The following is a 23,761-nucleotide window of genomic DNA, read 5'->3' as shown; positions in this document are numbered from 1 at the left end:
TCCTGAAGCTCCATTGTTCCATTGAAGGAAAAAGCACCCCAGACCATTGCCCCCTCCACTGTGGCGCGTAGAAAACATCTCAGGTGGGATCTGCTTGTCATGCCAGTAACGTTGGAAACCATCAGGACCATCAAGGTTAAATTTTTTCTCATCAGAGAATAAAACTTTCTTCCACCTTTGAATGTCCCATGTTTGGTGCTCTCTTGCAAAGTCCAAACAAGCAGTTCTGTGGCGTTCAAGGAGACGAGGTCTTTGAAGACGTTTTTTGTTTTTGAAGCCCTTCAGTCTCAGATGCCGTCTGATGGTTATGGGGCTGCAGTCAGCACCAGTAAGGGACTTAATTTGGGTCGAGGATCGTCCAGGGTCTTGACGGACAGCCAATTGGATCCTCCGGCTCAGTGCTGATGAAATTTTTTTGGGTCTTCCACTTGACTTTTTTTGTTCCATAACCCTCAGGATCATTTAAGAAATTCCAAATGTCTTACTTCGTCCCACCTCAGCAGCGATGGCGCGCTGTGAGAGACCCTGCTTATGCAGTTCAACAACCCGACCACGTTCAAAAAGGGAGAGTTTTTTTGCCTTTGCCATCACAATGTGTGACTACCTGACAGAAAATGACAATGAATCCACATCTTTGCACAGATTTGGCCTTTTAAAGGCATGTGGTCCTAAAATTTGGATCAGCTGAAAAACAGTTTCAGTTTAATCGTTATTTTCAATTAATTGAATGCTCAAAAAATGTTTTGTCTCACTCTCATTTCTTCTTGTTGCATGTTGAAGCTCTACTTGGAACCTTGTTAAGATCCAACAATGTAAAATATGATTTTTTGCCATTTTTCAAGTGGTCTTAAACTTTTGTTCAGGACTGTATATATATATAATGTCATGGGCTCTATTGTTTAGAGGAGAAATGTATTAGGGCTAATTCACACGACCGTACCGTGTTTTGCAGTCCGCAAATTGCGGATCTGCAAAACACGGTTGCCGCCCGTGTGCCTTTCGCAATTTGCGGAACGGAACAGATGGCCCATTATAGAAATGCCTGTTGTTGTCCGCAAAACGGACAAGAATAAGACATGATCTATACTTTTTGCGGGGCCACGGGACGGAGCAACAGATGCAGACAGCACACGGAGTGCTGTCCGCATCTTTTGTGGCCCCATTGAAGTGAATGGGTCCACACCCGAGCCGCAAAAAATGTGGCTCGGATCCGGAACCAAACCACGGTCGTGTGAATGAGCCCTTATTCTTAGGTTTTCAGCAAGCAGATGGTCTTCTCGCCATGTAACGTCGTCAGTGTTAGGCCCCTTTCACACGGGCGAGTATTCCGCGCGGATGCGATGCGTGAGGTGAACGCATTCCACCCGCACTGAATACCGACCCATTCATTTCTATGGGGCTGTTCACATGAGCGGTGATTTTCACGCATCACTTGTGCGTTGCGTGAAAATCGCAGCATGCTCTATATTCTGCGTTTTTCACGCAACGCAGGCCCCATAGAAGTGAATGGGGTTGCGTGAAAATCGCAAGCATCCGCAAGCAAGTGCGGATGCGGTGCGATTTTCACGCATGGTTGCTAGGTGACAGTCTATAAACTGTATTATTTTCCCTTATAACATGGTTATAAGGGAAAATAATAGCATTCTGATTACAGAATGCATAGTAGGTGATCAATTGAGGGTTAAAAAAAAATAAAAAAATAAACTCACCTTCTCCTCTTGTTCGCGTAGCTCCCGGTCTCTTCTTTACTTCTCAAAAGATGAACTATCGGCTAAAGGACCTTTGGTGACGTCAGATCACATGCTCCAATCACATGGTACATCACCACGGTGATGGACCATGTGATTGGAGCATGTGATCTGACGTCACCACAGGTCCTAGCCGATAGTTCATCTTTTGAGAAGTAAAGAAGAGACCGGGAGCTACGCGAACAAGAGAAGGTGAGTTTATTTTTTTATTTTTTTTTAACCCTCAATTGATCACCTGTATTCAGAATGCTATTATTTTCCCTTATAACCATGTTATAAGGGAAAATAATAAAATCTACACAACACCGATCCCAAGCCCGAACTTCTGTGAAGAAGTTCAGGTTTGGGTACCAAACATGCGTGATTTTTCTCACGCGAGTGCAAAACGCATTACAATGTTTTGCACTCGCGCGGAAAAATCGCGTGGCGCAGCCTGCTGGTCAATGTTAGAATAGCATTGCCATTAAAAAAGTGATAAAAAAAAAGTTTAAAAAAACCCTCATTTATTCAATAAAAAAAGACACTTTTCAATGGAAAAAAATTGCAAAAAAAAAATAATCTTCCCCATATGTTTGGTATTGCTGCGTCCGTAACAACCCAGACTACATAATTATCCCCTACGATGGGGTTATTCTTAGTTGCCACAGAAGTGATCAAAAAGCGCCATTTACTCCAAAATTATACCAATGAAAAATACAAGTTGTCCCACAAAAATAAAGCCTTCACATAACTAGAAATAAAAATAAAAAATAAAAGTTATGGGTCTTGGGAAGCGGCAATGCAAAAACATTTTTTTCTTTTAAAAAGGGGGTTTTATTGCAAAAAAGTTGTAAAATGTAAAAAAAAACTATATGTATTTGGTATCACTGTAATCGTACTGACCCAGAGAATAAAGATGTTATGTTATTTACACCGAAAAATAAACGCCGTAAAATTTATAACATAAAAACGCAGTGAGAGTATTGCTGTTTTTTCCCATCTCCTTCCCAGAAAGAGTTAATAAAAGTTCATCAGAAAGTTATGTGTACTCCAAAATGGCGCCATTAAAAACTACAACTTGTCCCTGCAAAAACAAGCCCTTATAAAGCTATGTAGACAGAAAAATAAAAAAGTTATAGCTCTTGGAACGCGATGATGAAAAAAGGAGGGGGTTAAACCTATTCTTTGGTGTTGGGCTGATTTTGATGAAAAAACAAAACAAAAAACAGACGTGTCCTTTGAAACCAGCAAAGGCGACCCTGAGAAATATATATATTCTAAATTTCTATTAATAGTAACAGATCTTGCTTTATAATATCTGCATACAGTATTTATACATATATTTGCTTCTAGTGTGAACATACAGGTGACCACTAGATGGAGACAATGATCAGGACAATTGCTCAGGTGGCACTCTTTTGTGTTGGGCTCCAGAAGGAGACCCCAACTATAATGAATTATGTGACTCACCCCCTTACCCTTATTATATTATACGTTTTACATAAAGACTACACATGGATGTTTATTATACACAGATTTATTGCAGATTTTACACATTTGGACTTACTGCACATCTTTTACACCTTGTCTCTTGGTCTCATAGATATAGACATAAATTTCTATATTATAATTCTTAAAATCCCTGAATATAGCGATTATAGTTATATCAGTCCGTCAACAAGGCAACGACAGAGGGAAAACACAACTGATTGTCAGGAATCCAGGTTTTACAACAATCGCATTGAATCACAATCCATAGAACGGCGACAATCATCACAATTTTTTTTATTGTGTTCGATATGCTAACAGTAAATTATTTATACTATAATCTACGACACACTGATCCTGCCGCTGTAACGTTGTGGTTATAGGGATGTCAGGTACTGAGCCACACATCAATTCTAGAATTACAGGTCATTTTCAAGGGGGTAGGTGAACATGGGTGGGAGGGAAACTCCACTGAAATGAATGGAGACTTGTGCTTCTGTGTAGCATTACATCACGCACAACATACTTTTGCAGTTATAAGCCTCACCATACTTCTGCCCAAGAACACCCACAAATGCCAGTCTTAATATCCATTTGCACCTTTAGTGGAATTAAAACATGCATTTTTATTTTTATGCAAATAATGCTTACTGAACAAAAAAAACAGCATATGCTAGGCTTGATGCTCCTAGCAACCAATTAGACCACGGTTTTCATTTTGGAGCTGAGCTCTAGCGTTCACAATGGTGTATTACAAATTTTGTGACCTTTTATATCTTCTTCTATATTAATGCTTTCATCTCCAGAATGTTGTTGAAAGAACATCTAAAAAATTCCAATAATCCCCCAACCAAAATTCCACTGGTCCACCATGAGCATGGGTGTGAAAGAATTAGCACCAGATCAACATACTGAACCACTGGGTACCAAATTATCAGCACATGTAATATGCTAGATTGCCGGAACTCCTGTTTCCGGACTTTCAACAATCCAGAAAATGTGATTTCGGAATGCTTATAATCATAAATTAAATGTTTTTTGGTTCGGTAATAACGGGGGGGGAAGGGAACAAAAACAAACTTAATATACAGAATATAATATATTTGGAGCAATGATATAATAACCCTGAGTGGAGTGTAATATGAAGTGTAATAAGCGCACGTACATCTTTGGATTTTCTGTGATGTCCAGACAGGTTACAGAGAAGCTAATGGGAAGGGAATAAAGCAAGACTGACGTGGAGCGCCAGGCGGAGTGTCCAGTATAGTAGGAGTCTTGTCCCAGAAAAGGGTACATGTCACCTGCTGTTATATAACATCCATATTATGTTCAGAAAATAGTGTAAAACTTCTCGCAGCAGAGCAGCTGCCTCCATCTTCTGTCCCTGGCGGTGCATAGGCATGGTCACATGCTCCACTGCAGCCAATAAATGGCCTCAGCGGTGAATTGCGGCTTGTGGCCACATCCCCGCTGAAGCCAGTTATTGGCTGCAATGGAGCATATGACCATGTCCTTTCATGGCCGGATATATAAACAGTGCGGGGACCGGAAGATGGAGAAAGTGGATGCAACACAGAGGACTGCGGTGGCAGAGAGCAGGTAAGTATGAATTTTCTGTTTCAGGAGGCAGGCTATCGGCAATACATAAAATTGAACCATTACCAGAAAAACCCTTTATGGTCATCCCCCTTTGGTTGACACAAACAAAAACTGTCATTCTGTGTCAGTCTTACTTTTGTAATTTACCTTCTGTTATAAAAATGCTCCAGTTGTGAGATATTCTCTTTACTTCCCCTGGTGTTTAATGTGTACATCCACCTACTGGGGTGGTCGCACATGCTCAGTTCTATCCTTCAACTGTCCCCAGCTTTATTTACTGTTAAAGGCTGGACAGTTACAAGGAAAGTGCAGCAGCAGAAAGGACACATCCTCTGAGCTATTAGCCTTAAGAAAATCTAGCAAAGCAACTAAAGCAATGAACGGGGGAGATCTGGATCCACGTGAGGCACAAGCCTAGTTTTAGCTTAGTTAGAAAGAGACCGTCACTGTCATTACATCACTTCTGAGTGACTGACAATACTTTACTTTCCTTCTGCTGATCTTGAGTAACATCGTGTCCTATAATCCAGTCACATCCAGAGCTGCGGCTTGGAATTCATCAACACAGCTCTCCCCTGGAGTGTTAAACATGATAAAACAACGAAAAAGTGAATCCAGATGTGGAGTTGAATGCAGTATAAGGCTAGTGCCACACTGCGACATGTGTAGCTGAAAAGTCGCGCAACATTTTTTATAATGATAGCAAAGGGTGTCGCACTGTGACATGCTGCGACACGACAGTCTCAAAAAATCCATCGAAGTTGGACTTTTGTGTGACTGTCGCAGTCGCAACATGTCGCAGTGCGACACCATTGACTGTCATTGCAAAAAACGTTGCGCAACATTGGTGCAACATGAATGTCGTGTGACACATGTCGCTGTGTGGCCCTAGCCTAAGACATGTAACAGAAGAATTGCAAATGGAGTTCTGGCGTATAAGTCATGATGCAGGAGCAGAAATGTGACTGCAGCTATGAATGTGACTGGGGTATAAGAGATGATATAACAGCAGAATTGTGACTGCCATGAATGTGACTGGCGTATAAAAGGTGATGTTATAGCAGAATCGTGAGTGTAGCTCTGGATGCGACAGGGGTATAAGACATCATACAACTCTGAATCAGTACAAGATTAGTATTGGCAATGTTACTTGGATCTGTGTGTAGATATAACTGCATTTTTGTGCTTTTTCAACCTCTGTTGTGCTGTTTGGATTATTGCTTTACTCAACCTCAATTTAAAGGCTAAGGAAATTTTTATTTTTATGATTGCAGTTTATTCATTTTGGGCTAAAAATCATTTTTTTCAGTTGGTTCTTATTAAAAATGTTCAGCCATTTTTGTGATACAAGCGGTTAAATATCGGTCTATTTGCAAACTGTTCGTCCTGAGTTCAGTCAGCTGAAGCCTTATCTCGGATCTCCTAACCTTATAAACACTTATTATAGCTAAACTGTTATCAAACTGGTAAGAATACGGCTTTAATGAGTGTTTATGAGGTAAGAAGATCAGGACATAAGGCATCACATAGGCCGTCAGCTGACAGAACTCTGGAGCAACAGTCTGCAAATAGAATGATTTTTAACTGCATGTATCACAAAAACTGCTGAATTTTTTAATAAAGACCTAAAGAAATGGTTTGTAACCTGAAATGAGTAAGATGCAATGCAAAAGTCCCCCAAAGATGTCAAAGCCTTTAAATTTTTGTTACAGATAAAATTGTTAAGCTGCTTGCACGTTCTTTGCAGTTAAATTAAAAAACTCAATGGGAAGATGTAACAAAACTGGTGTAAAGGAAAACTGGTGTAAAGGAAAACTGGCTTAATTACCCATAGCAACCAACCAGATTCAACCTTATCATTTTTCAGTTTTCCTTTACACCAGTTTTGATAAATCTCCCCTTCTTTGGCCCCAGCATAATGGGATCATAGTTTCCAGGTGTTCAGTAAAATTCCTGATTCACCAGATTTTAAAAAACAAGCGTCGACCAAGAATGTCATCTTGTGCTAGAAGAAGTGCAGGAGAGATGATCTGCAAGGTCACCGTTTGGCACACAGGGATAGCGACATATTGTGACATTTCACATCACAGATTCTGAGAATGGGATTTCTAACCAATAAACATCAACTATTAAGATCGGAGACTCCAGACTGGGGTGGATCTCCGCCTCACACCCTGAGTGACGTGTTAGGAATCCTCCACGAGCACCTCCCACTCACTTGGTGTCCTTCCATACTGAAACATAAAAAAAAACATAGATTTTTTTTTATCAATACTGTAATATAAAACAGCAGAGCAGAGTATTTCAGGGGAGTGTGCCAGTCTTGTACAGTGATCTAAGTACTTAAAGGGGTTCAATATTGATGGTCTATCATCAGGACAGGCATTTATATGGACATAAGTGAATAAACGCACAAGTTCTCACCAACTATTTGGAGTCCTATGATCCTTTCCTCGGTCACTCAGCTGTTTAAAGAGCCTGCAGCCATCCAGTGATCGCCAAAGTCTCCTCCTAGGCCAGTGACATTATGTTCACTGATCCCTATGGACTATGTGCAGCTCAAGCAAATACCAAGCACAGCCACAATGTATGGCACTCTACTTGGTAAGCTGTGAGCAGTGCCGCAGAATTTTCAAACAACTAATCGGTGGATTTGTCGGGAGTCTGATCCCTGCCAATGAGATATTGATGACCTATCCTAAGGATAGGCCTTCAGTATCAAACTTTGGGAAAACCCCTTGAAGGGAATCTGTTGCCAGTTTTATGCTGCTAGGTTCTAAGAGCTCCAGCACATGCCAATGAGTCCCCATATTCATGAGCTCACAGCTCTCCCCGCCCACCTGCCTCTGATTGACAGTTTTTTTTCCCCATATGAATCAGCAGCAGGTGGGCGGGGAGAACCATGAGCTCATGAATATGGGGCCTCATCAGCATGCGCAGGAGCTGTTTAGCACAAGAGTTTAGCAGAACGGCTGGGTCAATTAAAGAGAGTGACCCAGCATTTTGCTAAGGAGACCTGTCAGTGGTTTATGTTGCCCTTGGTTAGGAGACCATAAAACTGGTGATAGATTGCCTTTAAAGAATTGACTCAGACTTGCAGTTACCTGGTCTTGGACCCAGCAGCACACTTGTCTATTCATGTGATTTTAGTTAGGACATGTGCAATGACATGATGTGAAGAGATGGAGAAACGGAGACAAGTAGAAGATCACAATTTAAGATCCACACAGTAGAAGGAGCAGGGGTTGCAGCAGTATAGAGTATTTCAGGAGAAGAATTTCTGCTGATCTTGGGCTGGCAGTGACTAGATGTCACTCTGCTAAAGTGATAACATTTGGGTCCCCTCACCTGGATATCGGTCAGCTCCTTCAAGATGCGGCCAGCCAGTTTATTCCCCATGGTTGGGATTTCCAAGTTCTATTAAAACATAACAGATGTCAACAATACATAAGAAATAACATTTAGCTTTTCTTCTAGAAATTTCCAGGTGTGTAAAGATCAATATGACAGAGCTGTAAATCAGTCAAGTACTGGCTGTCCACCAAAAAATGACCATACATGAGGGGCTGCAGTGGAGAAGGCCACAAAGAAACAATTCTATCACAATTCTGAACAAGTACCAACTACTATGGCCCAGAGCCAGATGCAGTTTTCATAGAGAAAATGGAAACACCTCACAATACCAAAAACACCCTGCTCCCTTTGAAACTAGATTGTGGCAACATCATGGGGCTCCTCTGTTATGACTAGCACTTTGGTACAGGAGTAAATGGCAGCAGCAAAATACAGGGGAGTTCTAAGTGAAAACCCTGCTGCAGTCTGCAGAACTGTCACCTGGGAGAAGATTGAAACAGACAACCACAAACATAAAGTCAAAGGCAACACAGGACTGAATGAGTACCATAAATACAATAAAAGTGAATTATACTGTATTTCTCAGACTATAAGACACACTTTTCCCCTAAAAATGGGGGAGAAGTGGCAGTGTGTTTTATAGTATGACTGCTAATGACTGCTTCCATTATGGAAGAAGTCATTAGCATGTGGGAGGCATGGGAACGTGAGGGAAGCGCTGTGCTGGCTGTACTCACCTTCCCTGGTGTTCTTCCGGGTCCTGCTGTGCATTTTGTCCAGGCCGCGCACAGTGTCAGGAAGTAGTGCATGTAGGCGCACACTATGACCTGATGCTGTGCGCCGTCAGGTCCCAGTACCCAGCGTGACCCAGAAGAAGCAGTGAAGAAGTGTGTTCTGGATCTGCTGTGCTGTTCAGAGCAAGCTAGGTAAGTATATTTATTATTTTTGTAACATCTGATCTGAGGTCTGATGGGGGCTAGGGGGTCCGATCTGAGGCTGATGAGGGCTGGGGGTGCACTCTGAGGCTGATAGCGTCTAATATGGGGTCTCGTCTGAGTCTGATGTGGGTCTGATCTGAGGCTGATGGGGGCTGGGTGGTCCGATCTGAAGCTGATTTAGGCTGGGGGGTCTGATTTGAGGCTGATTGGGTCTGATCAGAGTCTTATGGGGTTATGATCTGAGTCTGATGGGGGGCTGATCTGAGGCTGATGGAGGCTGGGGGGTCTGATGACAGGCTTATGGAGGTTGGGGGGTCTGATCTGAGGCTGATCGAGCTTGGGGGTCTGCTTTTGGGGTCTGGTATGAGTTCTGATGAAGAATTTGGGTCTGTTTTGGGGGTCTGATGAGGGTCTGATCTGAGGTCTGATGAAGAATGGGGATCTGATTTGGGGGCCTGCTCTGAGGTCTGATGGAAAATATTTTATTTCTTATCTTCCTCATCCAAATCCTAGGTGCGTCTTATAGTCTGCTGCGTCTTAAAGTCCGAAAAATACGGTAATCTATTTTTGGCAAAGATTTCAGAGCAGCTTGCTCTTACCTCGTTCTTGTACAGTATCTTTCCAACTGGGCACACAACGCAAGCCGTTCCGGAACCGAACATCTCCTTGACACGATCCTCCTTCAGGGCTTTCAATAGATCCACCATAGTTATATGTCGTTCGGACACCTTAAACTCCCGCTACGGACAGATATTTTACTTAGTTGCTAAAGAGTCTCATTTTCTGTGAAGTGCCAGACACCAGAAGACAATTTGTACATACCCATTTAAGAGCCAGATCTAAAATACTGCGCCTGGTGACACCTGGGAGAATGATGCCATCTAGTGGTGGAGTCACCAATTCCTGATCTGTAAAATAAAGATTTGTCTTCTTTAAAAAAAAAATGGTCGTCTTAAATTGCCAGCGCCTTGTAATTATAGGAAAGACTGATGACAAGCAGTATGGTCATTATTACAGGTCTCATTACATAAGGAGGCACCTTCAGACGTCTGGGGAAGAGGGGTGGCAATCTATGGAAGCTGTAATGATTATATTCTACTTTCTAACATTATATAGAGTTACAGTTGTTATAGATTCTATATGATTGTTGATTCGTTTCCATATAACCATCTCATATAACTATGACATTGCTGTGGAACATAAACCCTGAAGCCAATTCTCATTAGATGAGGAGTCCAAAACATGGCAAAAAAAAGATAATGGTTTCCCTGAAGGAGAATGAAATCTAAGCTGAAAATTGGATTTGAAAAGTCATTTGTCAACTGCAGTCAGCAGCCATCTGTTCCTGAGTTGAAGATGGAGAATCTGCCGTGAACTTCAACCTGCCCTTTTCAGGATCCCTGTAATCTTTTTTTTTTCTTTTTAATTATGCAAATAAAAATATATTCTGACTGGGTGTTTTTTATTTATATTCCCGTGATATGAATTGTGATATTCTGCAGCGTTCACAGTGACCACTAGATGTCAGCATACCTTTACAATCATAGTTGACAATTCAAGCATCTCTTTTTGTGACCTGCTGTGAAACTTATTCACACGTCCATTCACACGTCCGCAACTGTTTTGTGGTCCGCAAATTGCGGATCCACAAAACACAAACACCGGCCATGTGCGTTCCGCATTTTGCGGCCCGCACATGACTGGCACTATGATAGAAATGCCTATTCTTGTCCGTGGCTGTGGACAAGAATAGGACATGTTCTATTTTTTTGCGGGGCCGCGGAACGGAAGTGCGTATGCAGACAGCACACGGTGTGCTGTCCGCATCTTTTGCGGCCCCATTTAAAATGAATGGGTCCACACCCGTTCCGCAAAATTGGGAACGGATAAGGACCCATTTTGCGGACGTGTGAATGGACCCTTAGCGTGTATCTGTCACCCAAACATGCTGCACAATTTAAAGAAAGCCTATTATAGGGACCACCAAGTCGAATCTATTAGTCCAAATTGTGCAAAAAAAATAATTGCAGTTTAGCTATTAGAAGCGATCAAAGAATCCAGCTTATAGTTAGGGGTCTTCTCTATTCATGAAGCACTCCTCCCATGTGTCCACAATATTTTTTGTGCCATTTTGGCTAACAGGAGGACAGAGCCATTTTTGTAGCATGATACCCTTACAACTGGGCAGAATATTTAGGTGACAAATATACTTTAAATGTCCAGGTGACACAATCCCTTTACCAATAGGGTATTATTTTCCTACCGCCATTTTCATTTGTCCAGAAGAGGAAGAGATTCATTGTGCCAACTTCTGTGATTTGCTGATCTTCACCGTACAGCCAGAGAACCTGCTGACAACCGTAATCTTGTGCCTCGTACTGAGCAAAGAGGGAGTTTCCATAATTCCTAAGAAAGACAACATGTTATTTGCCTGGGGTCCCCGCGGCGAGCCCTTTAACAAATTCCCCAACAGTATACCTTTCCACAAGCCTTGCTGCTATACCACTGGTGACACTGTTGTATATTGAGGCATTCACATGCAGTTGCACAATTCTCAAAATAAAAAGCCTTACCCTCCGATTTTGCAGTCGCCGGTTCCACCTTTCCAGGCTCGGATATATTTGGGGTCTGCCCATAACGAGATTGGATTAAAAGCTCCACTGGAAAAGTAAGGTCCAACTGGGCTCAGAATGACGTACAGTAAAGCCTTGGAAGATCTCTTAACTCCCAGAGAGGCCTGGGCAAATGAGAGGAGACATTGTGAATACGAGAGACACAAAGTATCGCAGATTCACTAGTAACAAGAATGTCTGCTGTACCTGTCCCCTCCCCCTCGTTCACATAAATAGGCAGCCGCCATCTTTATATTTACACATTCACCGGATCTGTCCCCTCCCCCTCGTTCACATGTAATAGCACTCGCCATCTTTATATTTACTCATTATCTGTCTCCTCCCCCTCGTTCACATATAATAGCACTCGCCATCTTTATATTTACATATTATCTGTCTCTTCCCCCTCGTTCACATGTAATAGCACCCGCCATCTTATATTTTATCTGTCTCCTCCCCCTCGTTCACATAGAATAGCACTCGCCATCTTTATATTTACTCATCTGTCTTCTCCCCCTCGTTCACATAGAATAGCACTCGCCATCTTTATATTTACACATTATCTGTCTCCTCCCCCTCCTTCACATATAATAGCACCCGCCATCTTTATATTTACACATTATCTGTCTCCTCCCCCTCGTTCACATATAATAGCACCCTCCATCTTTATATTCACACATTATCTGTCTCCCCCCCCCCTCGTTCACATATAATATTTTTCATACACTTTTTTTGGTGGGACACTAATATTGGATATGATGCATGCGATGTAGTGGAAACCTGGGGAAAAAATGTAAAAATGGGGAGGAATTGGAAACAAACGCGATGCTGCCAGACTTTTATGGACTTTATATGGCGCTCCCTATGTGATAAAACTGACCTGTTACCTTCATTCTCCAGGTCAGTACTGCGATACCACATTTCTATAGTTTTTTGTGTGTTTTAATACTGAAAAAAATAAAAAGCTTTAAAAAATATATTTTTTTTCATAGCCATATCCTAAACCCTATAACTTTTCTGTAGTTATGTGTACAGGGGTCATTTTTTGGAAGCAACCAAAAAACGGCGAATCAGCCTTTTTTTCATTTTTTCCATTTTTATATTTTATAGTACAGGCGTTTTACCAAGCAGCGATGCCTTTTTTTAAAAAAAATATATATTATTTTGGAGAAAGGGAGGTGATTTGAATTTTTACATTTTTTTTTTTACTTTTTTAATATTTTTTAAAACATTTTTTTTACACTTGTTAAAAGTTCTCATAGGCAACTTGAACAAGCAATCATTAGATTGCTTCTCTCATAGACCCTAATGCATTACCATTGGAGTTTATGACAATTACACTATGTTTGTATGGAGGGTCTCCAACGGAACCTATCTGCGGCAACCTCGGATCATTCAAGAGGACCGAGCTGCAAAACATGCTACCCAGCTCCCCCGCTCGTGGAAGCCGTTGCAGGACTGGGAGCTCCCAGATGTCGGGGGCACATATGACCACAGCATCTGAGGGATAAAATGTCTGCAATCGATAGTATCGTCAATAGCAAACATTAGCCCCTGGTGTTTGCTGTTTAAAACAGGAAGAACCGGACTACTATGGCGCCCGCTGCACTTACGAGCGGGTGCCATCTTTAAAGACCTCTTAATAGATGCCATTTTTCTACTTACATGTCTATTTGGGTAGAGGATTATAATGAAGTGCACCACCTCTTTAAGTTATATTGTTGCTATGGGTTATCGTTGACCTTTTTGTGGTGCCCACTCCACCTAGCTGAACTTACAATGATGCTGATATGCCATCTTATTTATGTAATGTAATACATATGTGCTAGGTGGGACTTTTAGTGTAGGGAAATGCCAGCCGGGGTACCGAAAGAGAAGGTACTCACTGGACATGGCTGTCTAATGAGGGGAAATGACACAGTCTGGGATGGTATATAGCCACTCGGGGGGAGTCATATGACTTGAGCATGATGTGATGGACATGGTTGATAAACCACAATGAAGATACTGCGGATATACTGCACTAATGTGATTTAATATGTACTGCACTGTATAATGGAGCAGCAGGCTGCTGCACTGCAGCTCCGTTCATTCACTATAAGACTGCTGGAAATAGCCAAGCGCTGTAATCCTGTGGATAGGAGATAACTTGAACATTTTCCACAACCCTTTAAGCAATAGGAAGCACAGTGAGAGAACATGGTTGGAAAATAAGTTTAGGTCACACATTCAGAAGCAAGAGACAGAGAGTTGGGAAACTGCTGCTGGAAACAGCAATAACCCTGCGTGTAGCTAGATAGCAAATGGTAGTCCACCTCAGGGCATAGACAGGGCCACAGTGCAGCTGAGTATTTCAGAGGAGATGATGCTGGAGCTAGGGGGTAGAAAGAAACCATCTAGTACATGCATCCTGGAGGCTGCCAAGGCCTGTATAGTCAGGCCTGTAACCAAGACCAGCCAGCCTACTGCCTGTAAGCAGCACAATACAACTGCTAAGTGGTTGTGAGGACAGATATCACAACTTGATAGCCCGTCTTAGAGATCATACAGAGTCATGTAACGTTCGCCTTGGTTAAGTTACAACAAAGCCAAACCCCTTTAGTCAAATGATGAGATGACGCCTTGGTCTCAGTACAGAGGTGAGAAAGCTCTTTCCTATGTGTCAAGAACCATAACTACTGGTCTCAGGGCCAGGGGAACAGAACACAGGTAAAACTTTAAAATTTGACATCAAAGTATAGATGTCAAATATATCTGTGTAAGGGCATTGAGATGAAACACAAAATTTCGTTCATTGGAACCCCTTTAGCAATAATACTGCAGCTCACCTCAGTTCCCATGAAGACGGGCCGGATATAGAGGCTAGCTTCCGTGGATTTTGGAACCCATTCTCTATCCACATCTATCAGCTTCTTGATGCATTCCAAGAGTTCCTTCGTATCAAAAAGCTGTAAAAAAAAACACCAGTAGAATTAAAAGTCCACAAATTCCATAACACACTTGTCAACTTTTATGAAGTACCGTCAGGGCATTTATATGCTCCTTTTCCTCAGACCATGCCCCTGTTGTATAATAGGACAAACCAGCTTTTGTGACGCGGCACCACCCTGTCAGGGCCGAAACTGATGATGCAGCATCCTGGTGCCAGACCAAGACAAAGGTTACATAGACCGATAAACAGGGAATGAACTATTTGCTTCCTGATTGTTGCCGGCTCATTCAGCTGTATTTACATACAGTAGATCATCCCCCCTGTATGGGGTTGAATGATCGCTACTGTGATTGTTCGTCCTCGTACAGATTAACTGTCAGCAGCACAATCTCTATTTCCCCAGGCAATATGCTGCCGACAAGCACTCATTTTATGTGCCACACAAACAACAGACCAAACATCAAATCAACATTTTATTCATTTGTCTTTGCATTTACAAATACCAGGGTTCTCTCTATATAGGAAAGACGGAGAAGGCAAGAAAGGGGGAGGGGTGGCCCTGTATGTGAAAGATAGCATAAAATCTAATTTAATACAAGTTAGCGAGACCAATTTAGAGTCAGTTTGGGTTACCTTGCAGCTTGATAATCATAAGGTAACTCGTGTAGGTGTGATATATAGACCACCTAGCCAAATCAAAGAATTAGATGATCTACTAGTTGAGGAAATAGCTAAAATGACATTGAAAGGGGAAGTTATCATTATGTGAGACTTTAATCTTTATGATGTAAACTGGAAAACCAAAATAGCTAGTTCTGCCAGGAGTACAGATATTCTAAATTCCCTACTGGGATTATCTCTACAGCAAGTAGTTGAGGAGCAAACCTGGAAGGAGGCCATTTTAGATTTAGTATTCACAAATGGGAATTTGGTATCTGATATTACTGTAGGGGAAAGCTTGGGATCTAGTGATCACCAATCAGTGTGGTTTACTATAAGTACAGTGACTGAGTCACACCACACAAAAACAAAAGTTTTAGATTTTAGAAAAACTGACTTTTTTAAAATTAGATTAGTGGTATACTAGTCCCTATCAGATTGGAACAGTTTCAATGGAGTCCAGGAGAAATGGGACTACTTAAAAGTGGCACTATTGAAGGCAACAGATAATTGCATTAGGCTTGTCAGGAAAAGCAAAAAAAGGAAGAGACCACTGTGGTACTCAGCAGAAGTGGCCAAAATCATTAAAAACAAAACAAAAAGATAAGGGGGCGTGGCTAACTGCCAACATGAGCGGCCGCATCTGATCTGAGCTCCGGCTCCTGTTTTGTATCCTGATCAATCCTGAGCACTGACACGGTCAATCTTACAATAGAAAAGACGAGTGACGCTACGAGAACTTACAGAACCTAACGATGGGTCCCAGCAAGGCTCAAGCAGTGGCTGACCGCCTGAAAGAGTTTGCGCGCCAAGACATCCAACATGGCGCTGCAACAACTAGTACGCCCCGTACTCAACATACTCGCGGCCAGGCGGCTCAACAAGCGGTCAGTGATGAACTAGATACGCCAGAACTTTCACCGAAAGAGGCGCATGAACAACCCTATTCAGCGATCCTGGCCTGTCAAACTTCCCTCACTACCAAGATTGACAAGGTACGTGTGGATGTAGGCCTACTTAGACAAGACGTCCAGCAACTCAGAGAGCGGGTGAAGGGAGCGGAGGAGAGGATCTCAGAATTGGAGGATCTCACTCGTCCCATACCTGCCAAGATCCATGCCCTGGAAGATTCAGTCTCCTTATGGAGGCAAAAGTGTGATGATTTGGAAAACAGGGCCAGGAGGAATAATGTGCGTATTTTGGTCCTACCGGAGCGAACAGAAGGGCCAGATTCTGCCACTTGGTTCAAACCTGGTTCAAATCTACCTTTCCAGAGGCAGCCTTTTCCATGGCGTACGCAGTGGAGAGAGCCCACGGGGTTCCAGCTCGTCCACCACCACCTGGAGCTCCACCTAAGCCGCTGCTAGCACGCATGTTGAATTGGAAAGATCGTGACCTTATCCTTATACAGGCGAGGAGGAAGCAGACCATCATGCACGAAAATGCCAAGGTGTCCTTGTTTCCTGATTTCTCCGCCGAGCTTCAGAAGAAAAGGGCGACCTTTGCTTCTGTCAAGAGAAGGCTTCGGGACATGAACTTACCTTATTCCATGGCATACCCCGCCAGGCTGTGGGTGGTAGTGTCACGGCCATGGCTATGACCGTGACTCCTCAACCGCATGCGGTTGTCAGCGGTTTAGTTTTATTGTCAATCACAGGTGAGGGCTGTGGTATTTGCCTCACCTGTGGTTGCCGCTGGCAACGGTATGTATGTGGCAGCATAGCACTCTGAGCTGTATTATGGCAGCTTGCTATGTTGTGCATGCGGTTGCACCTAGCAACCTCTATGTTAGGTGTGTGTGTGTATGTTATGCACGTTGTATGTCTGTGTGCACTCTGTTTATGTTTGGTGTGCACTGACATTTTCCCTGCACTGTGGCTGTCCGTGGCAACGTTTGGTGGTATTATGTACATGTGGTGGCAGTGTCCCGGCCTTCGGGCTGACTCCCAGGACACGCTTGCCACCCATGTCGTTGCCTGCGTCAACAGCCACAGTGTGTTTGTTGTTTAGACACTTCCCCTTTAAGTTATGTTTTCCCTTCTGTGGTTTTGGAAGGGTTAACTCCCTTTCAGTGTGTGTGAGTCACGGGGTGTGTCTGATTGTTGGGTGTGGCCTCTTGGCCCTATAAAGCCTCAGTTGTAGGCAGTAACCAGAGAGGGTGTTTCAGCCATGCTGGCTGTAGACATCCTCCTGGTTACTTACCAACTGCCAGTGGGGGCCAACCTTCTGGTCATAAGCTAAATATATGTCCTTTGGTGTCTGGAAGATGTGTTTGGTTTTATGTTTCTTTATTGCACCTGTGGTCCTGGGTTCCCGTGTGTTGTGTGTTGGTGTGCTGAGTCCTGCTGTCTGTGGGCAGTACATCCACATGGGTTCCAGGCTTGGTTGTCTGTGGTAGGTCTCTGCTATGTTTGTGACAAGTACCTGCCATTGCCATAGGTTGCATTTGTTTCCCCTTGCTTGCAGCTTGGCCAGTGAGACTCCTGTTCCTCTGGATCCAGAAGGAACAGGATGTCTTAGGCTAGTTTCACACTAGCGTTCAGGTGTCCGCTCGTGAGCTCCGTTTGAAGGAGCTCACGAACGGTCCTGAACGCAGCCGCCCGGCCGCAATGCATTCTCAATGGAGGCGGATCCATTGAGAATGCATCTGCCTGCCAGCGCTCAGCCTCCGCTCCGCTCAGTGAGCGGACACCTGAACGCTGCTTGCAGCGTTCGGGTGTCCGCCTGGCCGTGCGGAGGCGAGCGGATCCGTCCAGACTTACAATGTAAGTCAATGGGGACGGATCCGCTTGAAGATGACACCATATGGCTCAATCTTCAAGCGGATCCGTTCCCCCATTGACTTACAATGTAAAGTCTGAACGGATCCGCTCAGGCTACTTTCACACTTAGAAAATTTTCTAAGTTTTAATGCAGACGGATCCGTTCTGAACGGATGCAAACGTCTGCATTATCGGAGCGGATCCGTCTGATGAAACATCAGACGGATCCGCTCCGAACGCTCGTGTGAAAGTAGCCTTACTCTGACTCCTAGCCTAGGGACCGGCGGAGGGCGAGTAGGGATCCGAGGTTCCTGCGCATGGGTCCTCCTACCTTCAAGGTCGGCCCATGCAGATAGGAGTTAGGGTCAGGTTAGGGACGCTGTAGGAGGTGACCTGCTCCCTAATCCTGTTGTCCTGGCCGAGCAGCGACCATCATCCTTCGGCACACGGCTGAGGGTTTCCCCCATCCTCAGCCGTGACAGGTAGATGGAGAAAAATCGCACTTCTTCACTGACCCCAAGGAAGCGGATGATTGGGTCGTCAGGAAATCGCGCAGGGTAGCGCCATCTCGAGAAGCGGTATGGCATTAATACCTCTTTCTTTTTCTTATTACTTGGGGACTCTATCAACGGGACTTACTGATATCTGGCGGTGGAGAATAGTTACTTACACTATGCGAAAATGTTCAGTTTTGGACTTTGTAATGATTGCGAACTGCCACCCCAGAGTGAGTTTTACTGTTATGTATGTACGTTAGGGATCGACCGATATTGATTTTTTAGGGCCGATACCGATATTTTGTGAACTTTCAGGCCGATAGCCGATAATTTATACCGATATTCTGGGTATTTTTATTTTTGAGAAAAAAAATTTTTTTCCTACACAAATCTGCTGAAAATTAATATGTTTATTGTTAACGTGTGTTTTTTTTTTTTTGTAAATCTTTTTCATTTATACTTAATATTTTTGTGTTTTTTTTTTTTTTTACTAACTTTTAGCCCCCTTAGGGACTAGAACCCTTGTCCTATTCACCCTGATAGAGATCTATCAGGGTGAATAGGACCTCACACTGTCCCTGCTGCTCTGTGCTCTGTGAACACAGCAGCATGGAGCTGAACATGGCAGCCAGGGCTTCAATAGCGTCCTGGCTGCCATGGTAACCGATCGGAGCCCCAGGATTACACAGCTGGGGCTCCGATCGGAGGAGGAGGGGATCCTGTGGCCACTGCCACCAATGATTAATACTGGGGGGCGCACTGCACCACCAATGTTTTTACTATTGGGATGGGGGGCGCACTGCGCCACCAATGTTTTTACTATTGGGATGGGGGTGGGGGGCGCACTGCGCCACCAATGATTAATACTGGGATACTGGGGGGCTTGGGGGGGGGGGGGCGCACTGCGCCACCAATGAAGATAAGTCTTTCATTAATTCATATACAGGAGGCGGGAGCTGGCTGCAGAATCACATAGCCGGCTCCCGACCTCTATGAGCTGTAGCTGCGATCCGTGGCACCTAAGGGGTTAACTACCGCGGACCGCAGCTACCGCTCATAGAGGTCGGGAGCCGGCTATGTGATTCTGCAGCCAGCTCCCGCCTCCTGTATATGAATTAATGAAAGACTTATCTTCATTGGTGGAGCGGTGGCCACAGCCCCTCCCCTCCTCTTATCCACTCTTCTCTCATTGGCGGCAGCAGCAGCACAGGGGGAGGGAGACACTGCTTCCTTCTCCCCTGTGCTGCGGAGGGAACACAGAGAGCGCTGAGAGCAGCGTGTTCTGTGTTCCCAATATGTTATCGGTATATCGGCAAAATAGATGCCGATAACGGTCAAAATCCTGAATATCGGCCGATAATATCGGTCGATCCCTAATGTACGTCATTAGTTATACAGGGAATGCAGAATTATTAGGCAAATGAGTATTTTGACCACATCATCCTCTTTATGCATGTTGTCTTACTCCAAGCTGTATAGGCTCGAAAGCCTACTACCAATTAAGCATATTAGGTGATGTGCATCTCTGTAATGAGAAGGGGTGTGGTCTAATGACATCAACACCCTATATTAGGTGTGCATAATTATTAGGCAACTTCCTTTCCTTTGGCAAAATGGGTCAAAAGAAGGACTTGACAGGCTCAGAAAAGTCAAAAATAGTGAGATATCTTGCAGAGAGATGCAGCACTCTTAAAATTGCAAAGCTTCTGAAGCGTGATCATCGAACAATCAAGCGTTTCATTCAAAATAGTCAACAGGGTCGCAAGAAGCGTGTGGAAAAACCAAGGCGCAAAATAACTGCCCATGAACTGAGAAAAGTCAAGCGTGCAGCTGCCAAGATACCACTTGCCACCAGTTTGGCCATATTTCAGAGCTGCAACATCACTGGAGTGCCCAAAAGCACAAGGTGTGCAATACTCAGAGACATGGCCAAGGTAAGAAAGGCTGAAAGACGACCACCACTGAACAAGACACACAAGCTGAAACGTCAAGACTGATTTTTCTAAGGTTTTATGGACTGATGAAATGAGAGTGAGTCTTGATGGGCCAGATGGATGGGCCCGTGGGCTGGATTGGTAAAGGGCAGAGAGCTCCAGTCCGACTCAGATGCCAGCAAGGTGGAGGTGGAGTACTGGTTTGGGCTGGTATCATCAAAGATGAGCTTGTGGGGCCTTTTCGGGTTGAGGATGGAGTCAAGCTCAACTCCCAGTCCTACTGCCAGTTTCTGGAAGACACCTTCTTCAAGCAGTGGTACAGGAAGAAGTCTGCATCCTTCAAGAAAAACATGATTTTCATGCAGGACAATGCTCCATCACACGCGTCCAAGTACTCCACAGCGTGGCTGGCAAGAAAGGGTATAAAAGAAGAAAATCTAATGACATGGCCTCCTTGTTCACCTGATCTGAACCCCATTGAGAACCTGTGGTCCATCATCAAATGTGAGATTTACAAGGAGGGAAAACAGTACACCTCTCTGAACAGTGTCTGGGAGGCTGTGGTTGCTGCTGCACGCAATGTTGATGGTGAACAGATCAAAACACTGACAGAATCCATGGATGGCAGGCTTTTGAGTGTCCTTGCAAAGAAAGGTGGCTATATTGGTCACTGATTTGTTTTTGAATGTCAGAAATGTATATTTGTGAATGTTGACATGTTATATTGGTTTCACTGGTAAAAATAAATAATTGAAATGGGTATATATTTGTTTTTTGTTAAGTTGCCTAATAATTATGCACAGTAATAGTCACCTGCACACACAGATATCCCCCTAAAATAGCTAAAACTAAAAACAAACTAAAAACTACTTCCAAAAATATTCAGCTTTGATATTAATGAGTTTTTTGGGTTCATTGAGAACATGGTTGTTGTTCAATAATAAAATTAATCCTCAAAAATACAACTTGCCTTATAATTCTGCACTCCCTGTATGTCAGTATGCTATACAATATTCGTGGGAGCTGATCAGATACCTGCATAGTTTATCTACCACCTTGCAATATGCAGGTCCCTGACGCTGTAGCCACAGGGAAGTCACTTTCCCACATTGGGCAATATGCACTTTATTGCAGTATTCGTTTATGGCATGTTTTGTTTTGCCTCAAGTTTGTATACTCTGTTCGGGCATTATGTGGTAGATCATTAACTACAGGCAGAACTGTGAATATGTGGGGTGATTCGATGGAAGGAGGCTATTCGATATTGCAGCAGAAGTGTAGACTCGTATTGAGATATGAGGTACAAATACTATGGCCACCTTAGTTTTAATGTCCTGGAATGTGAGAGGGCTAGGAGACACGGGTAAAAGAATGTCTGTTTTTACACATGTCCACAGGTATGCTCCTCACATACTCAGTTTGCAGGAGACCCACTTAACAACTGATACAGCCGGTAGACTCCAGAAGTCATGGGTTCAATGTGCATATCACTCGTACGGTACCTCACATTCCAGGGGAGTGTCTGCTAATCAACCACTCTGTTAGATGGGAGCTACACACGATTGAGAGTGATCCAGAGGGTAGATACGTTTTTGTTTACGCACATGTGAATGGTACTCCATTTGTGATCCTGGACATTTACTGTCCCCCTCCTGCTGCTCTAACAATTCTGCAAACTGCAACCATATTTGCAGCTCAATACCCACAAGTAAAACTATTATGTGTAGGGGACATTAATATGGTCATGGACTCACGGAGGGACCGCTTTTGTGCCCATCCGGCTTCTCCGGCTCACAGCCCCCCTACTTTGTTGGCGGCTTGGACTGGAGAGGTAGGATGGTTAGATTTCTGGAGGGAAAAACGGATGTAATAGAATATTCTTGCTTTACTCCTTCTCATGGAGCGTTGTCCAGGATTGACTACATATTTGGATCCCCTGATGCTTACTTGGAACTGTCTACTCTCTCTCATGGCCCTCAAAGTGTATCTGACCATGCACCCCTAATTGCGCAGTTCAATGTCTTACAAGGGTTAAACCCTTGTTTGAAAACGAGAATACATCCGTTTTGGCTTACCCTATTAAAAGAACAGGATAGAGTCCAGGACCAATTACAGGTTTTTCTAGAGGTGCATGACGCTGACACGAATGCTCTCCTTATATGGGAAGCGATGAAGGCATATTTGAGGGGATGCCTTAAATCATCAATTTCTTATATTAAGAAAGACACCAGGAAAAAAGAGGATTCTCTTAATGCTTGCGTTAGGGAAGCTGAAGCTAGATTTGTGTTAGATCCATCTGAGACAAATAGACAGGACTGGTTACTGAAGGGAAGAATGTATTTAGTCCACTTACATGAAAAGGGTAACCGTAAGCTATTTTTCTACAAACAGCAGGCCTTTGAGATAGGAGATAAGGCAGGGAGACTATTGGCTCACATAGTACATAGAAATACCTTTGCCCCACCGGTTTTACGTATTCAGGCCCTGGATGGAGAAGTCAAGGAATCTGTCCCGGATATAGTAGCGAGCTTTGCTGACTTCTATCGAGAGTTATATCAAATACGAGTTTCATACTCGGAGATGGAACTTGAGAACTATTTAGATGAGATAACTTGTCCAACACTCTCAATGGAGGACAGAAACCTAATGGAGGAAGATATAACTCTAGAAGAGATACAAAATGCAATTGACGGCTTGGTGAATGGGAAGTCTCCAGGTCCTGACGGGCTGCCATTGGAGGTATACTCCAGGTATGTGGACATCCTCGGGCCTCAATTGAGAGAGATGTTCAAGGAAGCGTGGCGTATAGGTAAACTTCCAGACTCCTTATATGAAGCGTCCATAGTAGTGATTCTTAAACCGGACAAGGATCCGATAGATTGTGCCTCCTATCGGCCAATATCTTTACTAAACTTGGATTACAAAATCCTGACTAAGATCTTGGCCAATAGGTTAATCAAAATAATAACTAGCATAATTCATTGCGATCAAACTGGATTCATACCAGGAAGATCAACCTCTAATAACATACGCAGAGCGCAAATCATAGCCCAAATTGGAACCCACTATGGGAGACAGTGGGCAATGGCTTCATTAGATACGGCCAAAGCCTTTGATTCTCTGGAGTGGCCATACCTGATGAGAGCACTGGGGAAATTTGGCTTCGGTCCTAGGTTCTCACAATGGATTCGGATAATTTATAAAAATCCAAGAGCCAGTATTCTAATTAACGGCACGGCCTCCTCCTCCTTTTCTCTG

The 23,761-nt window shown here is 43.6% G+C and overlaps 1 protein-coding gene across 2 annotated transcripts in view; it reads right to left on the bottom strand.

Annotated features, from left to right (window-relative positions):
- Positions 1–6,457: 6,457 nt before the first annotated feature.
- LOC121005018 (branched-chain-amino-acid aminotransferase, cytosolic-like) overlaps positions 6,458–23,761 on the bottom strand; it is a 143,469-nt gene continuing 126,165 nt past the window's right edge. For both annotated transcript variants that reach the window (XM_040437524.1, XM_040437515.1), the window contains exons 5-11: positions 14,547–14,666; positions 11,680–11,843; positions 11,370–11,512; positions 9,929–10,014; positions 9,706–9,846; positions 8,163–8,231; positions 6,458–7,048 (exon numbers count right to left, since the gene is read on the bottom strand). In XM_040437524.1, coding sequence (XP_040293458.1) covers positions 7,001–7,048; positions 8,163–8,231; positions 9,706–9,846; positions 9,929–10,014; positions 11,370–11,512; positions 11,680–11,843; positions 14,547–14,666 — 771 coding nt within the window. In that variant the 3' untranslated portion in view covers positions 6,458–7,000. The remainder of the gene's footprint in view (positions 7,049–8,162; positions 8,232–9,705; positions 9,847–9,928; positions 10,015–11,369; positions 11,513–11,679; positions 11,844–14,546; positions 14,667–23,761) is intronic.

This window comes from Bufo bufo, chromosome 1 (genome assembly GCF_905171765.1).
Source record: "Bufo bufo chromosome 1, aBufBuf1.1, whole genome shotgun sequence".
NCBI lineage: Eukaryota > Metazoa > Chordata > Amphibia > Anura > Bufonidae > Bufo > Bufo bufo.
This window is presented reverse-complemented; position numbering and strand designations above follow the sequence as displayed.